The sequence below is a fragment of the Phyllostomus discolor genome, chromosome 3, assembly GCF_004126475.2.
Source record: "Phyllostomus discolor isolate MPI-MPIP mPhyDis1 chromosome 3, mPhyDis1.pri.v3, whole genome shotgun sequence".
NCBI classification, from domain to species: domain Eukaryota; kingdom Metazoa; phylum Chordata; class Mammalia; order Chiroptera; family Phyllostomidae; genus Phyllostomus; species Phyllostomus discolor.
Genome location: NC_040905.2, coordinates 113486456 through 113510865, shown reverse-complemented (window position 1 = coordinate 113510865; position 24410 = coordinate 113486456). Strand labels below are relative to the sequence as shown.

General features: G+C 43.0%; 1 protein-coding gene and 1 pseudogene across 1 annotated transcript; one reads left to right on the top strand and one right to left on the bottom strand.

Annotated features, from left to right (window-relative positions):
* The first annotated feature begins 150 nt into the window (after window positions 1-150).
* Window positions 151-23128, top strand: LOC114509218 (serine protease 41-like). The gene is made up of 6 exons (XM_028527484.2): window positions 151-217; window positions 304-333; window positions 628-793; window positions 3770-4053; window positions 22275-22429; window positions 22805-23128. Exons 1-6 carry the CDS (start codon window positions 151-153, stop codon window positions 23057-23059), a joined length of 957 nt encoding a protein of 318 aa, XP_028383285.1. The 3' UTR covers window positions 23060-23128.
* On the bottom strand, window positions 17785-18828 carry LOC114495539 (annotated as a pseudogene).
* Window positions 23129-24410: the final 1282 nt, after the last annotated feature.

Here is a 24410-nt window from a genome sequence, read left to right as displayed (position 1 = left end):
AGGTCCGATATTCCCAAAAGCCCTTGGACCCAGAGAGGTCAAGCTAGGAGAAGATGGCGGCCAGGGTTCTTGTCCTCCCCAGGGGGCGCCCCAGCCCCGCCCTGGGGCAGGAAGAAGCAGAGGGGGCGCCTAGCGCAGGCAGAGGAGGCCATGGGTGCTCCAGTCGCGGCGCTGCTGCTGGTGCAGCTGTTGGTGCCAGTGGAACTCGAGATGCTGGGTGAGCTCAGGTGGAAGCTAGGGGTGATGAAGGTAGGATGGAGAGCATGGAGACTGAGGGGAGTTCATCTTCTCTCCTCACTTCAGGTTTGCAGGATCAGGGCCGGCTGTTTCCAGGTAAGGCGCCCACAAACGCGTGTTTCCCGGCTCGGGACACCTAGGCCTGAGTGCAAAGGGCGCTATATCTTTTCATCTCTCCTGCCCCAGGTTTCGAGAACTCGTCATTGCTCACACGTAACTGATGGGCCCCTGGGGGAGGGGCGGACGCCTGCAGACCACGTGGGGAGATTCCCCAACACCCCCTTCTCCTTGGACTGCACGACCCCAGGACACCTGCGGTTTCCCTGGGGCTGAGGGTGGGCAGGCGTGCGTCTTCTGCAGCTCAGCTCCATGTCCATCTGTCCATCCCAGAGCCATGCGGCCACCAGAACATCTACCCGCGCATAGTGGGAGGAAAAGACTCGGTTCTCGGGCGCTGGCCCTGGCAGGTCAGCCTGCGCTTTCATAAAGGCCACACCTGCGGAGGGAGCCTGCTCAACCGACGCTGGGTGCTCTCCGCAGCGCATTGCTTTGTAAAGTAAGTCTGGCGGCTGTGTGCGATGGCCTGCTGATTGGGCCCTTGGGTCTGCACCGCGCATGTTTTACACAAATGTGACTGACTCTCGTGTTCTCCTGAGTCCCAGGCCCCGCGGCAGCTGGCTGCACCCTTAGGAGTTTGTGGAGGACGGTGAAGGCTGATGTCAAAACTCAGGTTAAGTGTGGGCAAGGCCACGCTTGACCACTTGCGTCTGCAAAGCAGAGCAGGGCCAGCAGCTGATGGCAGCCAGAACCCGCAGGGGTTGAGAGGGAAATAGATAACTTCAAGCTTCATCTGAATGCGACTGTAACTTTTGCAGAAGACGTATTTATCGTTTAAATGGCCCGGGGATGGAACAGTCTTTGTCTGCAGCATTTCCCTAAGTCTGCAAAACTTCCTTGAGCTTTTTGTAACTAACCCCTATAAAGTAAACGCAGAGACCATGTTCAGGATCATTGTCTCTCCGTCTGAGGACAATATTCCACCTGGCCCCCACTTTTCTAAATGCAGGTGATGCAGTGCTAGGCGAGTTAGCTGGAGCTCCCTTCGGACTTGTCGGCAGACTAATGAAAACACACAGAATAAGATTAAAATTCACAAGCACAAGTCCCCCCATATACCATGTGCTGTGTTTTAGTAGATCGAATAGATTAAAATCTTTTAACTCAGATAGTAACTCTTGAGCTACTTGTTCAGGGTTTATAATAGGGTCTCTGGCTTCTTGTATACCCCTAGTCTCTTGATTCAAGCAAATTAAATCTAGGCTTACATTGCAATTATGCCAGACTCCTAGCAGGCGTGCTTTGCCCTCTCCCAATTCCATTGACTGCTATTATAACGAGCTGGAGTGACACATATGTATTGGTATTTTGCATGACACTGAGACTGCTGTCTATACTGAATGGCTTGTATTTGATCTCCGAGACCTATTACTACAGCTTCTAGAGCATTAAGCTTAGTTTATAGCTTAACATCAATTGCACTTTGAATATTTAAAGCCACAGAAGTGTTGTGGGCTACGCTATCAATGAATTCAGCATTTTGGATACTTTGAGCAAGTGCAGCAGCAGCTGTGGCTGCCGATGCAAGGACTGTGACAAGGGTAATAATTCTGGCCACAATAAGGCCGAGCGTACATTTAGGGCGACTCAAGGCCTTATGTAATTCTTCAAGCACCTGGAGGCCGTTGTCCGCATACCAAGGTCCAGTGACATTCACTGGACATGTAATTTCATTAATGGTTCCCTCATCTGGAAACCAAGGGCAAGTCTACTGAACGAAGTCCAGGAACTGCTCTAATTGAGAGCTACGCATCTTGGTTCCCCTTGCTGTAAGCATAGATTTAAGCATTTGTACATAAAGCCACCTCTCGGCAGAGCCTGTATTCCCCATGCTTTACACCTGGCTAAAACTTAATGCGCTCCTTACCTTACTTCAGGACTTGTGGCGCACCCTCAGGAACATCTCCTCACCTGGACTAAGGAGTACCCACCCCAGGTCCCTGTTTGGGCGCCACCTGCCACAACCAGCTGGGGTGGAGGTCCTTAAGTGGGGGTGGTGGGAGATTAAGAAAAACACAACATGGCACAGGTTAAGGAAAAGTGGGGGCCAGGTGGAGCATTGTCCTCAGATGGAGAGACAATGACCCTGAACATGGTCTCTGCGTTTACTTCATAGGAGTTGGTTACAAAAAGCTCAAGGAAGTTTTGCAGACTTAGGGACATGCTGCAGGCAAAGATTGTTCCATACCCAGACTATCTAAATGATAAATATGTCTTCTGCAAAAGTTACAGTTGCATTCAGTTGAAGCTTGAGGTTATCTATTTCCCTCTCAACCCCTGCGGGTTCTGGCTGCCATCAGCTGCTGGCCCTGCTCTGCTTTGCAGTGGTCAAATGTGGCCTTGCCTGCATTTAACCCAAGCTTTGACATGGGCAAAGGTAGGTGAAAAGTTGCAGGATGGAATACTGCTGAGGGGCCGGTGCAAAAGCCCATTTTTACTTTCACTTTGTGGGTTCTCATTGGTGACGCGTTTGGTCCGCAGAAGGAGGAACTGGAAGTAAGAAATCTATAGCACATACTTTGGCATCGACAGTGGAAGGATACACCTTCCTCCTGCCAAAACCACCACCGGCTCCACTGGCACCCCTGGCCATCGTGGTGATGAGCCTCTTTTGCCAGATTATGCTAGGGAACTCAAGGAGGAGGCTCCAAGGGCGGAGAGGGAGAGAAAGGAGGCGGAAGACGATGATTTTCCAGACCCTGAAGATTCCCATATACAGGGACTAATGCGCCAACTTCCAGTGCTGTCCCTGAAGGACAAGGGCCTCTTTGATATCAGTCTTCACCATCTTCCACAGGAGTTCCCCAAGTGCCCCTGCAGTGAACTTTGTTCAGTTTTTTTGCAGAAGGGTCTTCCAGAACATGCCCGTGCACATTTGTGTTTCTTTTCTTTTCTCTTTCCTGTTCTCTTCTCAGTAAATGGCACAACTAGCCTTCCCCTTCCTCACCCTGCCTCCCAGGGGAGATGTGCTGCAGGCGGGAGGAATGGGCTTAGGTGGGTGCGTGTTGGGCAGAGCCCCGCCGGGGGCAGCACTAGCCCCTGCAGCTGTTTTGACCCTGCCCTGCTGAGTGTCGCTCTTTGGCCCCTGTGCGTCTGCTTCTTTTTTTTTTTAAAGACAGCCCTGAGAGGTGACAGGCTGGTTGAGTGCCTGGCCAGATCAGACCACAGAGGGAGGCACCCTCCTGCTCTGTCCCCACCCCTCAAATGCCCAGGTTCTGGGGTTTTGGTTGTGGCCTTCTAGGCTCTCACCATTTCTTCAGTGTACTCATTGTCCTGTAGGAAGAACTGTTCATGGTGTCCAGGATAAGCCTTAATAGCGCCCTGGGCTGTCTCCCTTCCGGAAGTGGGCCCCAGGGATGCTCAGGTGGCCCGTGCTTTTCGAAGGATCCCTAACTCCTCTCTCTTCCCCTGCCAGGCACGGGGGTCCCTCAAAGTGGGTGGTCCAGCTTGGTGAGCCATCTTCGAGGCCATCTCTTTGGAACTTGTGGGCCTTCTACCATCGTTACAAGGTGCAGGACATTATTATGTACCCTCACTTCAAGGGGTCTTCATTCAACGACATCGCCCTGCTGAGGCTGACTTCCTCTGTTACCTACAATAAGTACATCCAGCCCATCTGTGTGATGGCCTCCTCCTTTGAGTTCCAGAACTGGACTAATTGCTGGGTGACCGGCTGGGGGCACATCCGTGAGAATAAAGGTGAGGCTGGGGACAGACAGATGGGCAAGGGGGGACATTATCCTCCTTTCCAGCCACTTGAGCCCCCGCCTTGGTCTTTGTACATCTGGGCCCCTCTGTGGGCCTGATCAGTATTCTCTCCCCACCTGCTGTCCACTCCTGCTCCCCTGAAAGGGCAGTACTTTCTGTGCCCACACTCAGTTCCCTGTCCCCCCCAGAGACTGTGAGCCAGAAACCAGCACGGAGGGGGCAAGCTGCCCCCCAGGCTGCATTCCCCAGCCTGCAGGGATCTGGGGGCTTGGGGGGTAGATTTTTAGAAAGGCCTTAGAATTGGTTTATTGTTTTGTTGCTGTTGTTGTTGTTTTTAATGCTACCCCAAGGGTAACTTTAATGATTTTTAGAGTGAGAGGAAGGGAAAGGAAGAGAAAAGTAAACTTGAGAAACATCTATTAGTTGCCTCTTGTACTTGCCTCAACCAGGGGTTGAACCTGTAGCCTTTTGGTGTACAGGATGACATTCCAATCAACTGAGCCGCCCACCCAGAGCTGTTTCTTTTTATAATTGAGATTTAATTTACAAACCATGAGATTCACTATTTTAAAGTATATACAATTCAGTGCATTTTTGTATATTCACCATCACCACCATCTAAATGCAGAACATTTTCATCATCTCAAAATGATATTCTACAACCATGAGGCAGTAACTCTCCATTACCTCCTCCCTCCAGCCCTTAACAACCACTAATCAGCTTTTTACCTCTATGAATTTACCTATTCTGGATATTCGATGGAAATGGAATCATACAATATGTGACATTTTTGTGTCTGGCTTCTTTTGCAGAGCATAATGTTTTCTTTGGGTCCATTTTATTGATTATGCTATTACAGTTGTCCCAATTTTTCTCCCCTTTCTCCCCCTCCAGCCTGCACCCCTCCCTCCCACCAGCATTCCCCCCCCTTCATGTCCCATGGACATGTCCGTGTTCATGAACCATGTTCATGTCCATGGTTCATACATATAAATTCTTTGGCTTCTCCATTTCCTATACTATTCTTAACCTCCCTCTGTCTATTTTGTACCTACCATTTATGCTTCTCATTCCCTGTATCTTTTTTCCCCATTCTCGTCCCTCCCCCTCCCTGCTGATAACCCTCCATGTGATCTCCATTTCTGTGATTCTGTTCCTGTTCTAGTTGTTTGCTTAGTTGTCTTTGTTTTTTATTTTTTTTATAGGTTCAGTTGCTGGTAGTTGTGAGTTTGTTGTCATTTTACTGTTCCTAGTTTTGATCTTTTTGTTTTTCTTAGATAAGCCCCTTAATGTTTCATATAATAAGGGCTTGGTGATAATGAACTCCTTTAGCTTTACCTTATCTGGGAAGCACTTTATCAGCCCTTCCATTCTAAATGATAGATTTTCTGGATAGAGTAATCTAGGTTGTGGGTCCTTGCCTTTCATGACTTTGAAGACTTCTTTCCAGCCCCTTCTTGCCTGCAAGATTTCTTTTGAGAAATCAGCTGAGTCTTATGAGAACTCCTTTGTAGGTAACTGTCTCCTTTTGTCTCGCTGCTTTTAAGATTCTCCCCTTATCTTTAATCTTGGCTAATGTAATTATGATGTGCCTTGGTGTGTTCCTCCTTGGATCCAACTTGTTTGGGACTCTGAGCTTCCTGGATTTCCTGGAAGTCTATTTCCTTTGCCAGATTGGGGAAGTTCTCCTTCATTATTTTTTCAAATAAATTTTCAATTTCTTGCTCTTCCTCTTCTCCTCTGGCACCCCTATGATTTGGATGTTGGAATATTTAAAGTTGTCCCAGAGGTGCCTAAGCCTCTCTTCGTTTTTTTGAATTCTCGTTTCTTCATTCTGTTCTGGTTGAATGTTTATTTCTTCCTTCTGCTCCAAATTGTTGATTGAGTCCCAGTTTCCTCCCCTTCCCTATTAGTTCCCTGTATATTTTTCTTTATTTCACTTTGCATAGCCTTCACTTCTTCCTTCATTTTGCATCCATACTCAATCATTTCTATGAGCATCCTGGTTACCAGTGTTTTGAACTCTGCATCTGAGAGCTTGGCTATGTCCTTGTCATTTAGTTCTTTTTCTAGAATTTTGATCTGTTCTTTCATTTGGGCCATATTTCTTTTGTCTTGGCGCACCTGTTATGTTGTAAGGAGTGGAGCCTTAAGTGTTTGCCAAGGTGGGACAACCCACTTTGCTGGGTTGTGGTTCTGTATGTGGGGAAGGGGTCAGAGGGGGAACAATGCCACTTGCTTGGCTCTTGCCCCACTTTCACCCACTTCCTGTGCTTCTCACAAGTTGATTGTGCCCTTTCAGGTGCTAATTCCTGGTTGGGTGGGTTTGGGTACATTCTAGGATCCTATGGGCCCCTCCATAGAACTCTCCTATGAGACTGGGAGTTCCTCCTGCCACCGCATCCCTCACATATTTTTACAGCCAGAGGTTTTGAGGCTTTAGTTTCCCATGCAACCTGCGTTGCATGGTTAGTCTCGTGCCGCAGTTGTTCCTCCTGGCTTATCTGCACTTGCATGTGGGATATACCAGTCTGCCAGCTGCCGCCTTGCCACGCATCCTCTCCTACACGTCTGCCTGTCTCTGCCCCTCCTACCAGTCTGGATGAATGTTTCTTCTTTATTCCTTGGTTGTTGGACTTCCATACAGTTCAATTTTCTGGCAGTTCTGGTTGCTTTTTGTATGTATGTATGTATGTATGTATGTATTTATAAATATATTTTATTGATTGTGCTATTACAGTTGTCCCATTACCCCCCCTTCATTCCCCTCCACCCTGCACACCCTCTCCCACCCACATTCCCCCCCTCTTTAGTTCATGTCCATGTGTCATACATATAAGTTCTTTGGCTTCTACATTTCCCATACTATTCTTGCCCTCCCCCTGTCTATTGTCTACCTACCATCTATGCTACTTATTCTCTGTACCTTTTCCCGCTCTCTCCTCCTCCCACTCCCCTGTTGCTAACCCTCCATGTGATCTCCATTTCTGTGGGTCTGTTCCTGCTCTAGTTGATTGCTTAGTTTGTTTTTGTTTTTGTTTTAGGTATGATTGTTAATTGTGAGTTTGCTGTTATTTTACTATCCATGTTTTTTATCTTCTTTTTCTTAGATAGGTCCCTTTAACATTTCATAAAATAAGGGCTTGGTGATGATGAACTCCTTTAACTTGACCTTATCTGAGCAGCACTTTATCTGCCCTTCCATTCTAAATGAAAGCTTTGCTGGGTAGAGCAATCTTGGATGTAGGTCCTTGCCTTTCATGACTTGGAATACTTCTTTCCAGCCCCTTCTTGACTGCAAGATCTCTTTTGAGAAATCAGATGACAGTCTGATGGGAACTCCTTTGTAGGTTACTGTCTCCTTATCTCTTGCTGCTTCTAGGATTTTCTCCTTCATTTTAATCTTGGGTAATGTAATTATGATGTGCCTTGGTGTGTTCCTTCTTGGTCCAACTTCTTTGGAACTCACTGAGCTTCCTGGACTTCCTGGAAGTCTATTTCCTTTCCAGATGCTTTTTGTTTTTAAGTTGGTTATTATCCTTTTGGTTGTGTGAGGAAATGAACCATATCTACCTACACCTCCATCTTGGCTGGAAGCCTTCTCTTTCTATCTGCAGGACCATGAGGAATAATTATCCAAACCTGATGTTTTTCAAGTTTCATTCACAATGTAGCATGAATCAGAGCTTCATTTCTTTTTATGGCTGAATAATATCCCATTGTATGGATATATCATATTTATTTATTTATTCATCCATTGATGGACATTTCTGTTGTTTCTTTCTTTTGGGTATTGCAAATAGAGCTGCTAAGACATTAGTATACAAATTATTATTTGAACACCTTTTTCAATTCTTCTACATATATGTTTAGCAGTGCAACTGCTGGATCACATGGTAATTCTGTTTAACTTTTTTAGGAATCAACAATATTACACAGCAGCTGCACCATATTTTATTCCCATCAACAATAGATGAGGATAATAATTTCTCTCCATTTTCCTCAACACTTATTATCCCCCCCTTTTTTTGCCATTCTAGTGAGAGTTAAGGGGTATCTCATTGTGTTTATGATTTGCATTTCTCTAATAACTACTTATGTTGGGGCATTTTTTCATGTGTGTGTTGGTCATTTGTATGTCTTCCTTAGACAAATATTCAAGTCCTTTATGTATTTTTAAAATGATTTATTTTTGTTGTTGAATGGTAATTGTTATTTATGTATTCTGGACACTAAACCTTTATTAGGTATATGATTTGCAAACATTTCTCTCATTCCGTAGGTTTGTTTTCCTTTTCTTGATAGTGTCTTTTGATGCACAATTTTAAAAAAATTATGAAGTTTAAATTATATATTTTTCTTTTCTTGCTTGTGCTTTTGAGGTCATATCTGAGGAACCATTGCCAAATACAAAGTGATGAAGATTTACCCATATGTTTTCTTTAAAAGCTGTATTGTTTTAATGCTTATATTTATGTCTTTGATCCATTTTGAGTTGATTTTTGTATATGGTGTGAGGTGGGGTCCAACTTCATTCTTTTTCATGTGAATATCCAGTTGTGCAAGCACTTCTCATTGAAGAAACTATTCTGTCCTTCACTGAATTGTCTTGGCAACTTTGTGAAAAATGGATTTATCATAGGTGTACAGGTTTATTTCTAGACTTGCAGTTCTATTCCATTGTCCTGTATGTGTATCCTTATGCCAGGACCACTACCTCCAAAACTAAATCAAGCCCTGGCTGGTGTGGCTCAGTGGACTGAGCACTGGCCTGCAAATGGAAAGGTTGCTGGATTCATTCCCGGTTGCAGCACATGCCTGGGTTATGGGCCAGGTCCCCAGCTGGAGGCCTGCAAGAGGCCACTGATTGGTGTATCTCTCTCACACATCAATGTTTCTCTTCTTCTCTTTCCCCCTCCCTTCTCCTCTCTCTAAAAATAAATAAATAAAAATATTTTTAAAAAACTAACTCAAGAAGAAATATAAATCTGAAAAGACTTATAATAAGTTACTAGATTAAATCAATACTCAGAAATCTCCCAATGAAGAAAATCCTTGGACCATATGGCTTCCATGGTGAGTTCTACCAACTTCTGAAGAAATTAACCCCAATCCTTCTGGGATTCTTTCAACAATGGATGAGGAAGGAACACTTCCAAACTTGTTCCATGACACTAGCATTACTGCGACACCAGAGCCCATACAAGGACATCAATAGAAAAGGAAATTATAAATCAATATCTTTTTATGAATATACATGCAAAAATCCCCCAAATAGTAGCAAATTGAATCCAGCAGCATATTAAAGGGATCATACGCTGTGACCAAATAAAATTTACCCCTTGAGTACAAGGGTGGTTCAACATACAAAAATCAACCAATATAACATACTACCCACCACAATGACAGAAAGACAGAAAAAAACACTTGATCATCTTAACTGATGCAGGAAAAGCACTTGGCAAAATCTGACACACTTTCATTGTAAACACACTCAATAAACTAGGAATAGAGGGAACTTCTTCACCATAACAAAAGTTATATGTGGAAAACCCACAGTTAATGTCACACTGAATGGGGAAAACTAAAACCTTTAGCCCTAAGATCAGAAGCAAGACAAGGATGCCAGGTTTTGCCACTTCTACTTAACATTTTACTGGATGTTCTAGTCAGTGCCATTAGTCAAGAAAAATAAAACACCCACATTGCAAAGGAAGAGGCAAAAGTCTCTATTCACAGATGATGTGATCTTACATACAGAAAATTATAAAGAATACACACAAAAAAGACAAGTTCATAAAAAAATTCAGCAAATTTGCAGTATCCAAGATAAGACACAAAAATCAGTTACATTTCCACCCTGACCAACTTGGCTCAGTTGACTGGGTGTCATCTCACAAAGCGAAAGTTTACTGGTTCAATTCCTCATCAGGCTCCATGCCTCAGTTGTGGGTTCAGTTCTGGGTCAGGGCATATGAGAGGCAACCAACTGATGTTTCTCTCTCACAGCGGTGTTTTTCTCCTTTTCTCCCCCCTTTCCCTTCTATCTAAAAATAAGTAAATAAAATATATCTTTTAAAAAGTGAGTTGTATTTCTATATACTACCAATGAAAAATTCTAAAAGGAAATTTAAAAAGAAATGTTATGTAAAATAGCATCAAAGAGAATGAAATAGGAATAAATTTAAGTAAGGAGATGAGAGACCTGGGCACAAAAAAACTATATAACATTGCTGAAAGAAGTTGAAAAAGAACTAACTAAATAAAAACATATCCTGTGTTCATGGAATGGAGACTTACTAAGATGAAAGTATTCCCCCAAAGCAGTCTACAGATCAATGTAATCCCTATCGAAATTACAATGGATTTTTAGCAGAAGTTGACAAGCTGATCCTAAAATTCATAAGGAACATTAAGAGGCCCCAAAATAACCAAAGCAATATTGAAAAAGTACAACAAAGTTGGAGGACTCACACATTTTCAAAACATACTATATTCTGGAAAATCTCAGATATTTCACGCAGAAACTTTTTTACTGACTGTCCCCTAGAGCAAGGGACATAAAGGAAAGAATAAACAAGTGGGACCTCATCAAAATTAAAAGCTTCTGCACAGCTAAAGAAAACAGTATCAAAATTAAAAGAGAACCAACTGTATGGGAAAACATATTTGCCAATGATATCTCAGGCAAGGGTTTAATCTCCAAAATATATAAAGAACTTACATAACTGCATTCTAAGAAGACAAGGAATCCAATTAAAAAGTGGGCAAAGGACTTGAACAGACACTTCTCCAAGGAGGACACAGAAAATCCAAAGACACATGAAATGATGTTCAATATCTCTAGCTATCAGAGAGATGCAAATTAAAACCACAATGAGATACCACTTCACACCAGACAGAATGGCCATCATAAACAAAGCAACAAACAACAAGTGTTGGAGAGGTTGTGGAGAAAAGGGGACCCTAGCGCACTGCTGGTGGGACTACAGACTGGTACAACCACTATAGAAAGCAGTATGGAACTTCCTCAGAAAACTAAAAATGGATCTGCTTTTGACCCAGCAATTCCACTGCTGGGACTCTATCCTAAGAATACTAAAACACCAATTCAAAAGAACCTATGCATCCCAATGTTCATAGCAGCACAATTTACAATAGCTAGATGCTGGAAGCAACCAAGATGCCCATCAGTAAATGAATGGATCAAAAAACTATGATACATTTACACAATGGAATTCTATACAGCAGAAAGAAAGAAGGAGCTCCTACCCTTTGCAACAGCTTGGATGGAGCTGGAAAACATTATGCTAAGCGAAACAAGCCAGGCAGTGAAAGACAAATAGCATATTATCTCACCTTTAACAGGAACCTAAACAACAAAACAAAGAAACAAGCAAAATATAACCAAAGACACTGAAAAAGAGGACAGGCTGACAGTGACCACAGGGGAGAGTAGAGGGAATTTCAGGGGACATTGGGAAGGGTTCATGGGAACAAACTTAAAGGACACATGGACAAATACTAGGGGGAGGGTGATAATGGGAAGGAAGTGGGGGGGGGTGGGAGGGGGGCTGGATTGGGAGTAAAAAGGAGAAAACTGTATTTGAACAATGATTAAAATAAAAAAATAAATTAAATAAAAAATAAAACATACTATATTCCAAATTTCAAAACATACTATAAAGCTACAGAAACCAAACAATGAGTAGTTCATGTTTTTCTAAGAATTTTTCTATTTCCTCTAGGTTTCCTCTAATATTTTGACATACAATTGTTCATTATATTCATTTATAGTCCTTAATGTCCATCCCACCTTCATTGTCAATTTTGTTTTAATCTTTCAAAAAATCAACTTTGGTTTCATTGATTTTTTCTATTGTTTTCCTATTCTCTAGTTTTATTTTTATCAATTGCTCTCTGTATTATTTCCTTCCTTTTTCTCCCTGTGAGTTTAACTTGCTCCTCTTTTTCTAGTTTCTTAAGGTGTAAGTTAGGCTATTGATTTGAGAGTTTTCTCCTTTATTTATATAACCATATTGAGCTATAAGTTTTCTTCTGAGAACTGTTTTTGCCACATCTCATAAATTTTGCCATGTAGTGTTTTCATTTATCTCAAAGTATTTTATAATTTTCCTTGTGATTTCTTCTTGAATCCATTGAATAAGATTATGTTGTTTAATTTGCACATATTTGCGAATTTTTTAAATTTTTCTTTTGTTATTAATTTCTAGCTTCAGTCCATTGTGGTTAGAAGATATGTTTTGGATGAGTTCAGTCTTTTATAATTTATTGCAGTTTATTTTATGGCCTGACATAAAATCATCTGTCCTGGAAATTGTTCCATGTGCACTGGACAGGGATGTGTATGCTGCTCTTGTTTGAGGATTGTTCTGTATATGTCTGTTAGGTCTAATAAATTTATAGTGTTGCTCAGTTTTTTATTTTCTTTTTTTAAAGTATTTATTTATTTTTAGAGAGAGGAGAAGGGAAGGAGAAAAAGAGGGAGAGAAACATCAGTGTGTGGTTGCCTCTCATGCATCTCCTACTGGAGACCTGGCCTGCAACCCAGGCATGTGCCCTGACTGGAATCAAACTGGCAACCCTTTGGTTCTCAGGCCCATGCTCAATCCACTGAGCCACACCAGCCAGGGTTCAATTCTTTATTTTCTAATTATCTATGGTGGTTCTATCCATTATTAAAGGTGGGTTAATAAAGTCTCTACCTGTTATTGTAGAACTGTCTATTTTCCCACCAATTCTGTCAGTTTTGCTTGATATACTTTGGGGCTTGCTTGTTAGGTGTATAGATGTTTATAATTATGATACCTTCTGGATAACTTTACCCCCCCCCTCTTTTTTTTTGGTTTCTCACCCTGTCTATAGCCATACCACCTTGAATGTGCCCGATCTAGTCTAAAAGAAAAAAATACACCTCTTTTAAAAACTGGTATTTTTGTTTTGTGTTTTTGCAAGCCACTGAGGAAATAGTCTGTAGGGCAAGCTTTGGGTATAACTTAGCCCCATTATTTAAAGAAGAGAGGAAGAAGGAGGATTTTAAATGCAGCCAATGACAGGCCTTTCAGGATAGGTAGAGTTTTACAGGGAGGTAACACAATCTCATCAACTAAGGAGAGACTTGCTTCAGTAAATAAGGTAAGGGAAATAGTGTGTGGGATGCAAGCAAAGAAAGCAGGGTACACTTAGACATTGAGTGGAGCCAGGAAGATCATGTGGCTTTTTCCCCAAGTACATGGCTAACAATTAGGATTGGTTGCTGACATGACAGAAGGCTGAAAAAGGTAATCTTGTGCACCTGACAAATAGAAAGGCAAGCTATAAGAATATCAAGACATTTTTAAAAACAGTCCTGGCTGGTGTGGCTCAGTGGATTAAACGTCGACCTGCTGCTGGTTCGATTCCTGGTTGGAGCACATGCCTGGATTGTGGACCAGGTCCCTAGTAAGGGGCAAATGAGAGGCAACCACACATTGATGTTTCTCTCCCTCTTTTTCTCCCTCCCTTCCCTCTGTCTAAAAATAAATAAATAAAATCTTTAAAAAAAGAAAGAAATTCTTAAAAACAAAAGTGATTTGGAAGCACAAAACTTACACTTAATGCTACCCAATGTCATGATAGGCCAAGAATATTGTGACTTCCAAAGTTAGAAATGCCATATACTGAATTTTAAATGGGACACATTACATTTTCTCCTATCAATCCCATCTGTAAAAAAAAAAAATCACTTTTTTTTTTCAGGGAGTTGGGTGGGGAGGAGCATGGGATGTAATTGGGAACAGTAGTTCCATCAGTAGTATTTTGTTGCTATGACAAACTTTGTATCTAAATGTGGTAAAAGCCTGTTAGCTGCCATAGGGAATAAGGAAAAATTTCCCAAAAGGTACAATTTCCTTTAGAAAAGTTTCAGAACCAAATGACTAATTTACATGAAAAGCTGTAGAGAAGTAGTTGAAAAGTCCATTCATAAAACTTTTATTCCACTTACATGAACTTAATACACATGTTCTTAACAATTATGCTTAGATTGTTCAAGAAAATTTCTTTTTTTTCCAAAGATTTTTATTTATTTTTAGAGAGAGAAGAAGGCAGGGGAGAAAGAGAGAGAAACATCAATGTGTAGTTGCCTCTTGTGCACCCCCCACTAGGGACCTGGTCCACAACCCAGGCATGTGCCCTGACTGGGAATCAAACTGGCAACTTTTTACTTTACAGGCTGGCACTTGATCCACTGAGCCACACCAGCCAGGGCTGAAAACTTATTTTTTAAAAATATATAATTTATTGATTATGCTATCACAGTTATTCCAGTTTTCTGCCTTTGCTCCCCTCAACCTGGTAGCCTCATTCCCTCCAACTATTCCCCTCACTTAGTTCATGTCCCTGGGTCATGCATATAAGTTCTTGGGCTTCTCCATTTCTTATACTGTCCTTAACCTCCCCCTGTCTATTTTGTACCTACCATTTATGCTTCTTATTTCCTGTACATTTACCTCATTCTCTCCCTTCCCCTCCCCACTGATAACCCTCCATTTCTATGATTCTGTTCCTCTTGTAGTTGTTTGCTTAGATTGTTATTTAGATTCAATTATTGATAGCTGTGAACTTATTGCCATTTTAATGTTCATCATTTTTAATCTTCTTTTTCTTATATAATTCCCTTTAACATTTCATATAATAATGATTTGGTGATGATAAACTCCTTTAGCTTTACATTGTCTGGGAAGCACTTTATCTGTCCTTCCATTCTAAATAATAGCCCTGCTGGATAGAGGAATCTAGGCTCTAGGTCCTTGCTTTTCATCACCTAGAATATTTCTTGTCAGTCCCTTCTGGCCTGCAAGGTTTCTTTTGAGAAATAAGCTGACAGTCTTATGGGAACTCCTTTGTAGATAACTCTGCTTTTCATTTGCTGCTTTTAAGATTCTCTCTTTATCTTTAACCTTTGGCATTTGAATTATGATGTGACTTGGTGTTACCGTTTTTGGGTCCAACTTTTTTTGGATTCTCTGTGCTTCCTGGACTTGCCTGTCTATTTTCTTCACCAAATGAAGGAAGTTTTCCTTCATTTTTTTTTCAAATAAGTTTTCAGTTTTTTGCTCTTCCTCTTCTCCTTCTGGCACCCCTATGATTCAGATGTTGGTACATTCAGAGGTATCCCAGAGACTCTTTAGCCTATCCTCGTTTTTTAAATTCTTTTTTCCTCTTGCTGTTTTTTAAAAAATATGTTTTATTGATTATTCTATTACAGTTGTCCCTTTTTCCCCCCTTCACTCCTCTTCACCCTGCATACCCCCTCCCACCCACATTCACCCCCTCTTTAGTTCATGTCCATGTGTCATACATATAAGTTCTTTGGCTTCTACATTTCCCATACAATTCTTACCCTCTACCTGTCTATTTTCTACCTACCATCATGCTACTTATTCTATGTACCTTTTCCCCCTCTCTTCCCCTTCCACTCCCTTGTTGCTAACCCTCCATGTGGTATCCATTTCTGTGGCTTTGTTCCTATTCTAGTTGATTGCTTAGTTTGTTTTTGTTTTTGTTTTAGGTGTGGTTGTTAATAATTGTGAGTTTGCTGTCATTTTGCAGTGCCTATTTTTTATCTTCTTTTTCTTAGATAAGTTCCTTTAACATTTCATAGAATAAGGGCTTGATGATGATGAACTCCTTTAACTTGACCCTATCTGAGAAGCACTTTATCTGCCCTTCCATTCTAAATGAAAGCTTTGCTGCATAGAGCAGCAAATCTTGGATGTAGGTCCTTGCCTTTCATGACTCGGAGTACTTCTTTCCAGCCCCTTCTTGACTGCAAGGTCTCTTTTGAGAAATCAGCTGACAGTCTGATGGTTACTCCTTTGTAGGTAACTGCCTCCTTATCTCTTGCTGCTTTTAGGATTTTTTTCCTTCATTTCAATCTTGGGTAATGTAATTATGATGTGCCTTAGTGTGTTCCTTCTTGAGTCCAACTTCTTTGGCACTCTCTGAGCTTCCTGGGCTTCCTGGAAGTCTGTTTCCTTTGCCTGATTGGGGACATTCTCTCTTTTTTTTTTTAATATTTTATTTATTTATTTTTTAGAGAGGGAAGGGAGGGAGATAGAGAGAGAGAGAGAAACATCAATGTGCGGTTGCTGGGGGTTATGGCCTGCAACCCAGGAATGTACCCTGGCTGGGAATCGAACCTGGGACACTTTGGTTCCCAGCCCGTGCTCAATCCACTGAGCTACGCCAGCCAGGGCCGGGACATTCTCTTTTATTATTTGTTGAAATAACTTTTCCACTTGTTGCTCTTCTTCTTTTCCTTCTGGTACCCCTATATTCGGATGTTGGAATGTTTAAAGATGTCCTGGAGGTTCCTAAGCCTCTCCTCATTTTTTTTGAGTTTTTGTTTCTTCTTTTCTGGTTGGATGTTTCTTTCTTCCTTCTGGTTCTCTCCATTGATTTGAGTCCCAGTTTCCTTCCCATCACTACTGATTCCCTGTACATTTTCCTTTATTTCACTTAGGGTAGCCTTCATTTTTTCATCTAATTTGTGACCAAATTCAACCAATTCTGTGAGCATCCTGATTACCAGTGATTTGAACTGTGCACTGATAGGTTGCCTCTTAGTCACTTAGTTGTATTTTTTTCTGAAGTTTTGTTCTGTTCTTTCATTTGGGCCACATTTCTTTGCCTCCTCGACTTGACAGCTTCCCTGTGTTTGTTTCTGTGTATTAGGTAGAGCTGCTTTGACTCTGTGTCTTAGTAGTGCAGCCCATGTGGATGAATGTAGCTCCTTTTAATCCTTCGTGGTTGGACTTCCATACAGCTCAATTTTCTGACAGTTCTGGGTGATATTTCTTTTGTAGTCTAGTTATAATTTTTGCTGTAGATTTAAGAGGAGGTGAGGTGTGTTTGCCTACACCTCCAACTTGACCTATTCATGAAAATTTCTTAATGCATTAAACAAGGCTAGCCATCATCTCAAGTTATTCACCTGGTAATTATTTTTATAGCACATGCATGCTTGGCAAGTGTCAAAAAAATCACAAAAGCAGAAAGAAAACTTTAAAAAGTTAAATATGTGAGGGTTTTTTTTGTTTTACTGCTGTATTTGATACACATAAAGTAATGAATATCAAACATTTCATTTTACTGTATCTTATACATTTGTTCTTCAGTTGTCTAAGATATTTAAATAGAAATAAAATGAGGGTAGCAAAAATAATGAAAGCAAATAGCAGGTAACTTTTACAAGTAATGAATGTGAACTGTTTCTGCCTTTATCTAGAGTAAATTGGGCCACAACTAAAGGAACTCTTCTGCAGGTATAGCCAGAAGTGTGCACATTGAGACTGAGCATTCTGCAGAGACACACATGGTTCAACATGTACTATCTGTGGGACATGCATTTACACCACAGCCCTCTAAGTACCCCCAACAACTACACTTGTGGCTGGAACCAACTATCCCTTTTATTCCCCACCAGGACAAACCAATATGTAGCCAGGGGTGTCCAACCTTTTGGCGTCCCTCGGCCACACTGGAAGAAGAGTTGTCTTGGGCCACACATTAAACCCACAAAGACTAATGAAAACTGATGAGTAAAAAAGGTTTGAAAAAAGGTTTTAAATTTATGATTTTGTGTTGGGCTTCATTCATAGCCATCCTGGGCCACATGCGGTCCGTGGGCTGCGGGTTGGACACCCCTGAGGGCAATTTTCTTTGCTTAGACATGAAAGCAATTTTAGCACTGGCTCTTGTGAGGCCACAATGTACCAAAAGTACTATGCCAAACATGTATAACTTGTATAAAAATTCCTCATCCCCATATTGACCACCTTAAGGTGAAAATATAGCTCCCTACATATTAACTAGCTCTACTCTCCTAATATTAAACATAAAAACCACATGGGAAATATAGAAATTCAAACAGAAGTAACATATACCTGTCATAAATCATAAAACTATTTGTGGGGCAGCATGGGTGACAAATGGTCAAGTGTGTAAATTTTAAAATGAGGCAGGAAAAAGTTTGAAGGCCAGTCAGTTTTCTCCTCCTTCTCCTTCTTCAGCTTCATCTCCTTGGGTATCTTACATCCACAATGTCAAGTTGTCTCTCAGTAATTGCATTATCAGCGTACTGTCTTTGTATGAGTCTTCACTTAATGTATCAAGTTTGGCAATAGCTTCATCGAAAGCCGTCTTTGCAAAAGAGCAGGCTTTCTCCCAGGAGTTCAGAATCTCATAATAGAACACAGAGAAGTTAATGGCCAGACTCAATCTGATAGGATGTGTTGGTTGCATTTCCTTTTGCTGATTTCAAAAGCCTCGTGGTATGTTTGTTGTGACTGACCCACCATCCCTTTCTTGTCATCTTCAACACCATCCTCAGCCAGGTAATGGCAGTAGCCTCCTAGACTTTGCTCTCTGCTTGTGAACCATTGGGGATCAAGAACTTTTCCAAGAGAGACAGCAGATATCATTACAGATATCTCTTAGCTTGGTCTCAATTTTCTCTCTGTATTCTTGAGCCATCTGCTGTTTTTTCTCAGTTACCTTCTGTCTTTTGCTCAATATTCAAGACAACTCTCCAAGATATGGGCTCCTACAACACTTTTATAAGCAACTGAGAGAAGATTCCTCTCATCATTGGATAATTCTGCTCCTCGCTCAGTTACTGCCTTCATGCAGGCTGCCATGTCAGCGTGTTACTCAGCCTGCTTGACCAGCTTGGCCTTCTGTACCAGTTTATTTTTATCCATGATTTGGTGTTCTGTGTCCGAAGTGAGTCCAAAGTGGGTGGTGGTGGATCGACGGGCTCGGTAGTCTCTGGGTGGTGAGTATGAGGCTCTTCAACTTGACACTTTTATCAATATATCATATTCTTTGATTTGACTCTTGTAACAAGTTTTTTTTTAAGGTTTATTTATTTTTAGAGGAGAAGGGAGAGAGGAAAAAAAGGCAAAGAAACATCATTGGGTGGTTGCCTCTCACGTGCTCCCTGTTGGGCCGGCAACCCAGGCATATGCCCTGACTGGGAATTGAAGTAGCTGCCCTTTGGTTCGCAGGCTGGTTCTCAATCCACTGAGCAACAGCAGTCAGGGCACTCTTCTAACAAGTTTTGACTGAAAGTTTATTTTGTCTGACAGTATAGCAACATGAGCTCTTTTTTGGTTACTATTTGCATGAAATCTCTTCCCAACCTTTCATTTTCAACCTGTGTGTGCCTTTGGACCTAAAATGATTGTGTTGTAGGCCCCAGCCAGGTAGCTCAGTTGGAACATCAATCCAACATGCCAAGGTTGAGGGTTTTACCTCCCATCTGGGCATGTTCGGGAACTAACCAGTGAGTGTGTAAGTGGGTAGAACAATGAATCAGTGTTTCTCTCTCTCTCTCTCCCTTCCTCTCTCTCTAAAAAATCAATAAATAAAAATTTAAATATAAATAAAATTATTGTCTCATATACAACATATAGTTGGATCCCGTGTTTTTAATCTATTCTTCCAATCTCTGACTTTTAATTGGAGTGCTTAATCCATGTACATTAAAATTATTCACCAATAAAGATGGACTTGCTTCTACCATTATTCTATTTGTTTTCTAGGTCTTTTCATATCTTTGTACTTTATATCTATGTCATATATATATATATATATTTTTTTTTAAGATTTCACTTATTTACTTTTAGAGAGAGGGGAGGTAGGGAGAAAGAGGAGGAGAGAAACATCAGTCTGTGAGAGATACATCAATTGGTTGCCTCTCACATACAGCCAGCTGGGGACCTGGCCCACAGCCCAGGCTTGTGCCCTGACCAGGAAACGAACCTGCAACGGGCTGGCGCTCAATCCACTGAGCCATACCAGTCAGGGCCATTTTTGTTTCTTATGTCCTCCCTTTGTGTTTCATTTTTTATTAGTGTACTGTATTGATTCCCTTCTTATTTCCTGTTCCGTATATTTTTTTAGTTATTTTCCTAGTGGCTGTCCTGGGAATTACAAATTAACAACTTAAACTTATAACAATCTATTCTGAATTAATATCAACTTAGCTTCAAGAGTAAACAAAAGCTCAATTCCTATACAGCTCTATTCTTCCCTTTTGTTGTTATTGTCACAATTTACAGTTTTATATGTTGTGTGACCATAACAGAGATTTATAATTATTATTATGAGGGTAGAGCCCCCAACCCGGCTGCCACAGGTGAGAATAAGTCTACCAAGACATGATCCTCTTGGGGAGGAAAGGTGGCTGATCTCTCAGAGGAGAAGGGCCAGGAGCCTGTTCCTCAATGGGCTTTTACTGAATTCAATTTGCACAGGAATACAGGTAAAGCTCATCAATCATTGTCAGGCAGTAATGATCAAACAATAGATAATATACAAAGAACTATGAGGGCTTATTCTGAGTCAGGGTCAGTTAGCTAAAGGGCTATGAAACTTTGGGAAACAAACTCATTTCCTGCTTTGACCCTTATCAGAAAACTGAGGGCATTCTTAGCAAAGCAGGTTTCACAGGATTTTACACATTCTTTCTTAGGCCTGATTGCCTCAGGGAACCCCTCTTTCAGGCACAGAGCCACAACCACCTCCGTCATTGTTTCAGGCTTAAGACAGGCAGGGGAAGTAAGGCAGCCAAGAGATTAGGAGACTTCTTGCAGACAGAATGAGGACTCAAGCTATGTCAAAGCCAAGGGGTAAGGGTCCATCACCTCCTTTTTCTGTAGCCCCCCAAGTCCTTCCCTGAGGGCTCTTTTGTAGCCATGCCTGTCTTAGGTTGTCCCTCCCTTGAGGAATCTTACCGGTCATTTGCTAACCAGTCATCCACCTCAGGCCAAGCAGGGTGAACTAAAACAGACAGAGGCAGCGCCCCTGCCAGGAACATAAGCTTTTTCTCCTTAGTGGCTTATGGTCTCAAGGTCTCTTTCTCAGCCTCAGCCATGGGGAGAGGCTAGGCGGGGTTATAGCTTCTGAAACCAGGCAGGGCAGTTCGCAACATTATTGTACATTTGTCTTTTTAATTATATAGGAGAAAATAAGTTCTAAACCAAAACTATAATAATACTGGTTTCTGTATGTACCTGTGTAGTTACCTGTACCAGTGTTCTTTATTCCTTCTGGTGGGTTTTAGTTACTGGTTAGTGTCCTTTCATTTCAGCCTGAAGGGCTCCCTTTCCCCTTTCTCATAGGGCATGTCTGCTAGTGGTGAGCCCTTTCAGCATTTGCTTATCTGGAAATTTCTTAACCTCTCCTTCATTTTTTGAAGGATAGTTTTGCCTGATATAGAATTTTTGGTAAATTGTTTTATTCTGTCGGCACTCTATGTATGTCATCCTACTGTCTCCTGGCCTCTAGGGTGTTTGAAAGTAATTTGGCTGTTAATCTTGTTGAAGATCACTCATACTTAATGTGTGGCCTCTCTCTTGCTGTGTACAATATTCTCCCTTTGTTTTTTGCCATTTTGATGAGTATGTATCTCAGTGTGGATCTCCTTGTGTTTATCCCACCTGGAGCTTGCTCAGAGTATATAGATTCTGGACTGTATAGATTCATATCTTTCATCAAATTTAGAAAGTTTTTGGCCTGGATCCTGCAGCTGTAATATATTAAACATAAATGATTTCAGCTGCATTAGCCCCTCCTCCTGTGCATGCTAAGGTGTCTCTGCATTGGCTTGGGCAAAGGCTGCCATCTGCATGCCACAGATAGGAAAACCGAATCTCAGGGAGCTGCTGTAACAGCCTGTCCAGCCATTGAGCACTTCTGTGATATTGCTCATACCCATGATGTCCTAGGTGCTGGGCTACAGCAGAGGACTCATCAGGACCAATAGCCTGCCCTGACTGGCATGGCTCAGTGTGTCGAGTGTCGTCCCACAAACTGATAGTACACCAGTTTCATTCCTGGTCAGGGCCTGTGCCTGGGTAGTGGGCCAGGTCCCCGCTGGGGGCGTGCGAGAGGCAGGCCATCAATGTTTCTCTCATACATCATGGTTTTTCTCCCTCTCTTTCCCCCTTCTTTCCCCGCTCTCTAAAAATAAAGAAATAAAATCTTTTTAAAAATAAATTTTAAAAGACAATAAAAAAACAATGGCCCAGGCACTTTGGGTGCCCCAGGGCCCTCTACCCCCATAGCCCATGTCATCCCTTCCAACCAGATGGCGAGGAGAGACTCAGGATGTTCTCTCTTTGTCCCGTCAACTTCCATGCAGAGCTGCCACCTCCCTACACCCTCCAGGAAGTACAGGTCACCATCATAAACAACTCCAGGTGTGACTACTTGTTCCAACAGCCCGATTTCTTCTATAGAATTGGGGATGGCATGATCTGTGCTGGCTCCGAGGATGGCAGCCATGACACCTGCAAAGTGAGTACCCCTGCCCCAGCCAGGGCCTTTCTGGACCCGGGCACCACTGGTCCCCTCCCAACCTTGGGCCTAAGAGCAACCCCCATGACCAGCCCACCCTTGGTGTTGATTAATGAGAAAATGATTGCAGCCCTTACTTACTTCTTCTGTAAAAGCTTTTCATTTTACATTGATTGTATCTCCTTTGATACTCATGTGAAATCTGGTAGGTAGAGACTGTTGCCCCACTTTGCAGATGCAGAAACTGAGGCTTGGTCACTTACAGGGGGGCAGAGTAGGATTTGTACCCAGTTTGCCCAGCTCCATAGCCCTAGGGCCTCTTCACTGGGCCCTCCTGCCCCTCGCCAGGCCCTGTTCACCCATTTCACTCCCCAGGGTGATTCAGGCGGACCCTTGACCTGTGAAAAGAATGGGCTGTGGATTCAGATTGGAATTGTGAGCTGGGGAGTGGGCTGTGGTAGGCCCAATCGGCCCGGTGTCTACACCAATGTCAGTAGGTACTTCGGCTGGATCCAGAGGCTCACGGCTGACAGCACACCCAAGCCAGACCCGTTCCCACTGCTGCTGCTCCTCCCGCTGCTCTGGGCTGCCCCGCTGGTGCAGCTAGCCTGTGCACAGCTGAGCCCGTGAGGGTGCAGTAATTACCACAGCACTGGGCACATTCACCCAGGGCTGTGGACACCCCCGTGGCAGGACTGCCTGCTGGATCAGCCTCCGGTGCTAATTTGCTAATTCCGGTCTTCTTTGCTAATAAACACGTGTGCATGTTTTAGCTGATTCTTCGCAGAGAGTTTTGTGGACTTAGGTAGCTTCCTGGACACCCTCATGGCCACACATGCCCTGTGCACCCCCAAACCACTCCCAAACTCCTTAATCTTTCTCTATTTGTCAGCACTATACAGATTTTGGTTGCACACAACAGAACCCTTTCAGGATAATTCAATCAGATAATTTATGAAGGACATTAGTGAAATTTATGAAGGCCAGGGGGATGCAGGGGAAGTAAGGCAGCCAAGAGATTAGGAGACTTCTTGCAGACAGAATGAGGACTCAAGCTATGTCAAAGCCAAGGGGTAAGGGTCCATCACCTCCTTTTACTGTAGCCCCCCAAGTCCTTCTTGGGGACTAAGAAGACTGGAGTGGGGGTGCTATGGAGGGAGCACCCCTGACACCCCAATGCTATGTCAGTGGTCCCATCACGCAGATGCCAGGTGCTCCTGATTTAAACCACAGTCCACCAAAGGCTGACCTGGGACCAGGACTGGTATGCAGGTGGTTTACTTGGGAGGCGATACCAAGAAGCCCCAGTGGGGTGGGGACACTGGGGCAGAAGAGGAAGAACTTGATGACGGTTGCCGAACAATGAGGTTACTGTGTGGACCACTGAGGCACACTCCTGCTGGGGCCCTCTGAGAATCCATGGGGAACACACCTGCATCGGACTCCCAGAGGACAAGGATGCTGGGATGGGCACTTCTCTCTAGACCCCCACAGGTTGAGGGCTGCCCTAGGGCCACGGGTGCTCCAGGCTGAAGGAGGCCCCAGTGCAGACGCCAGCGCCTGAGGAACTGCTGCAGCACCCCGAGGCGGCCTGGCGGACAGGGGTACACGTCAAATGTGTCTGGCTCCTCACTGGTGTCCCAGAACCCAGCCTCAGCACGACAAGGGATCAGGCCAGCAGGGCAGACTCGGGCACCTTGGGACTGCTCAGGCAGATCTGTGCTTTCACAAGATCCCCAAGTACTGTGAGCTCAAGATGTGTGAGGAGGTATGGTTGGTCTAGATCCCTCCCCTCGGTTCCCACCCCACACCTCCCTGCTGTGGAGAAGAAGGTGCAGGAATCTTCAGAAAGGGGACCCTGCTGGTTTGTGCCCCATACCTGCCAGCAGTGCAGGTGTGTAGGGCATCAGCTTGGGCTTCGTGCCCTAGCATAGCCCTGGGAGGCTGGAACTTCCCTTCTACCTTGTCACAATGAGGAAAC

Coding starts and splice junctions, on each gene's coding strand:
- LOC114509218 (XM_028527484.2), top strand. CDS start 151: ATGGGTGCTCCAGTCGCGGCGCTGCTGCTGGTGCAGCTGTTGGTGCCA. Junction 794..3,769: donor GCAGCGCATTGCTTTGTAAA/GTAAGTCTGGCG, acceptor TTCCCCTGCCAG/GCACGGGGGTCCCTCAAAGT. Junction 4,054..22,274: donor GCACATCCGTGAGAATAAAG/GTGAGGCTGGGG, acceptor ACTTCCATGCAG/AGCTGCCACCTCCCTACACC.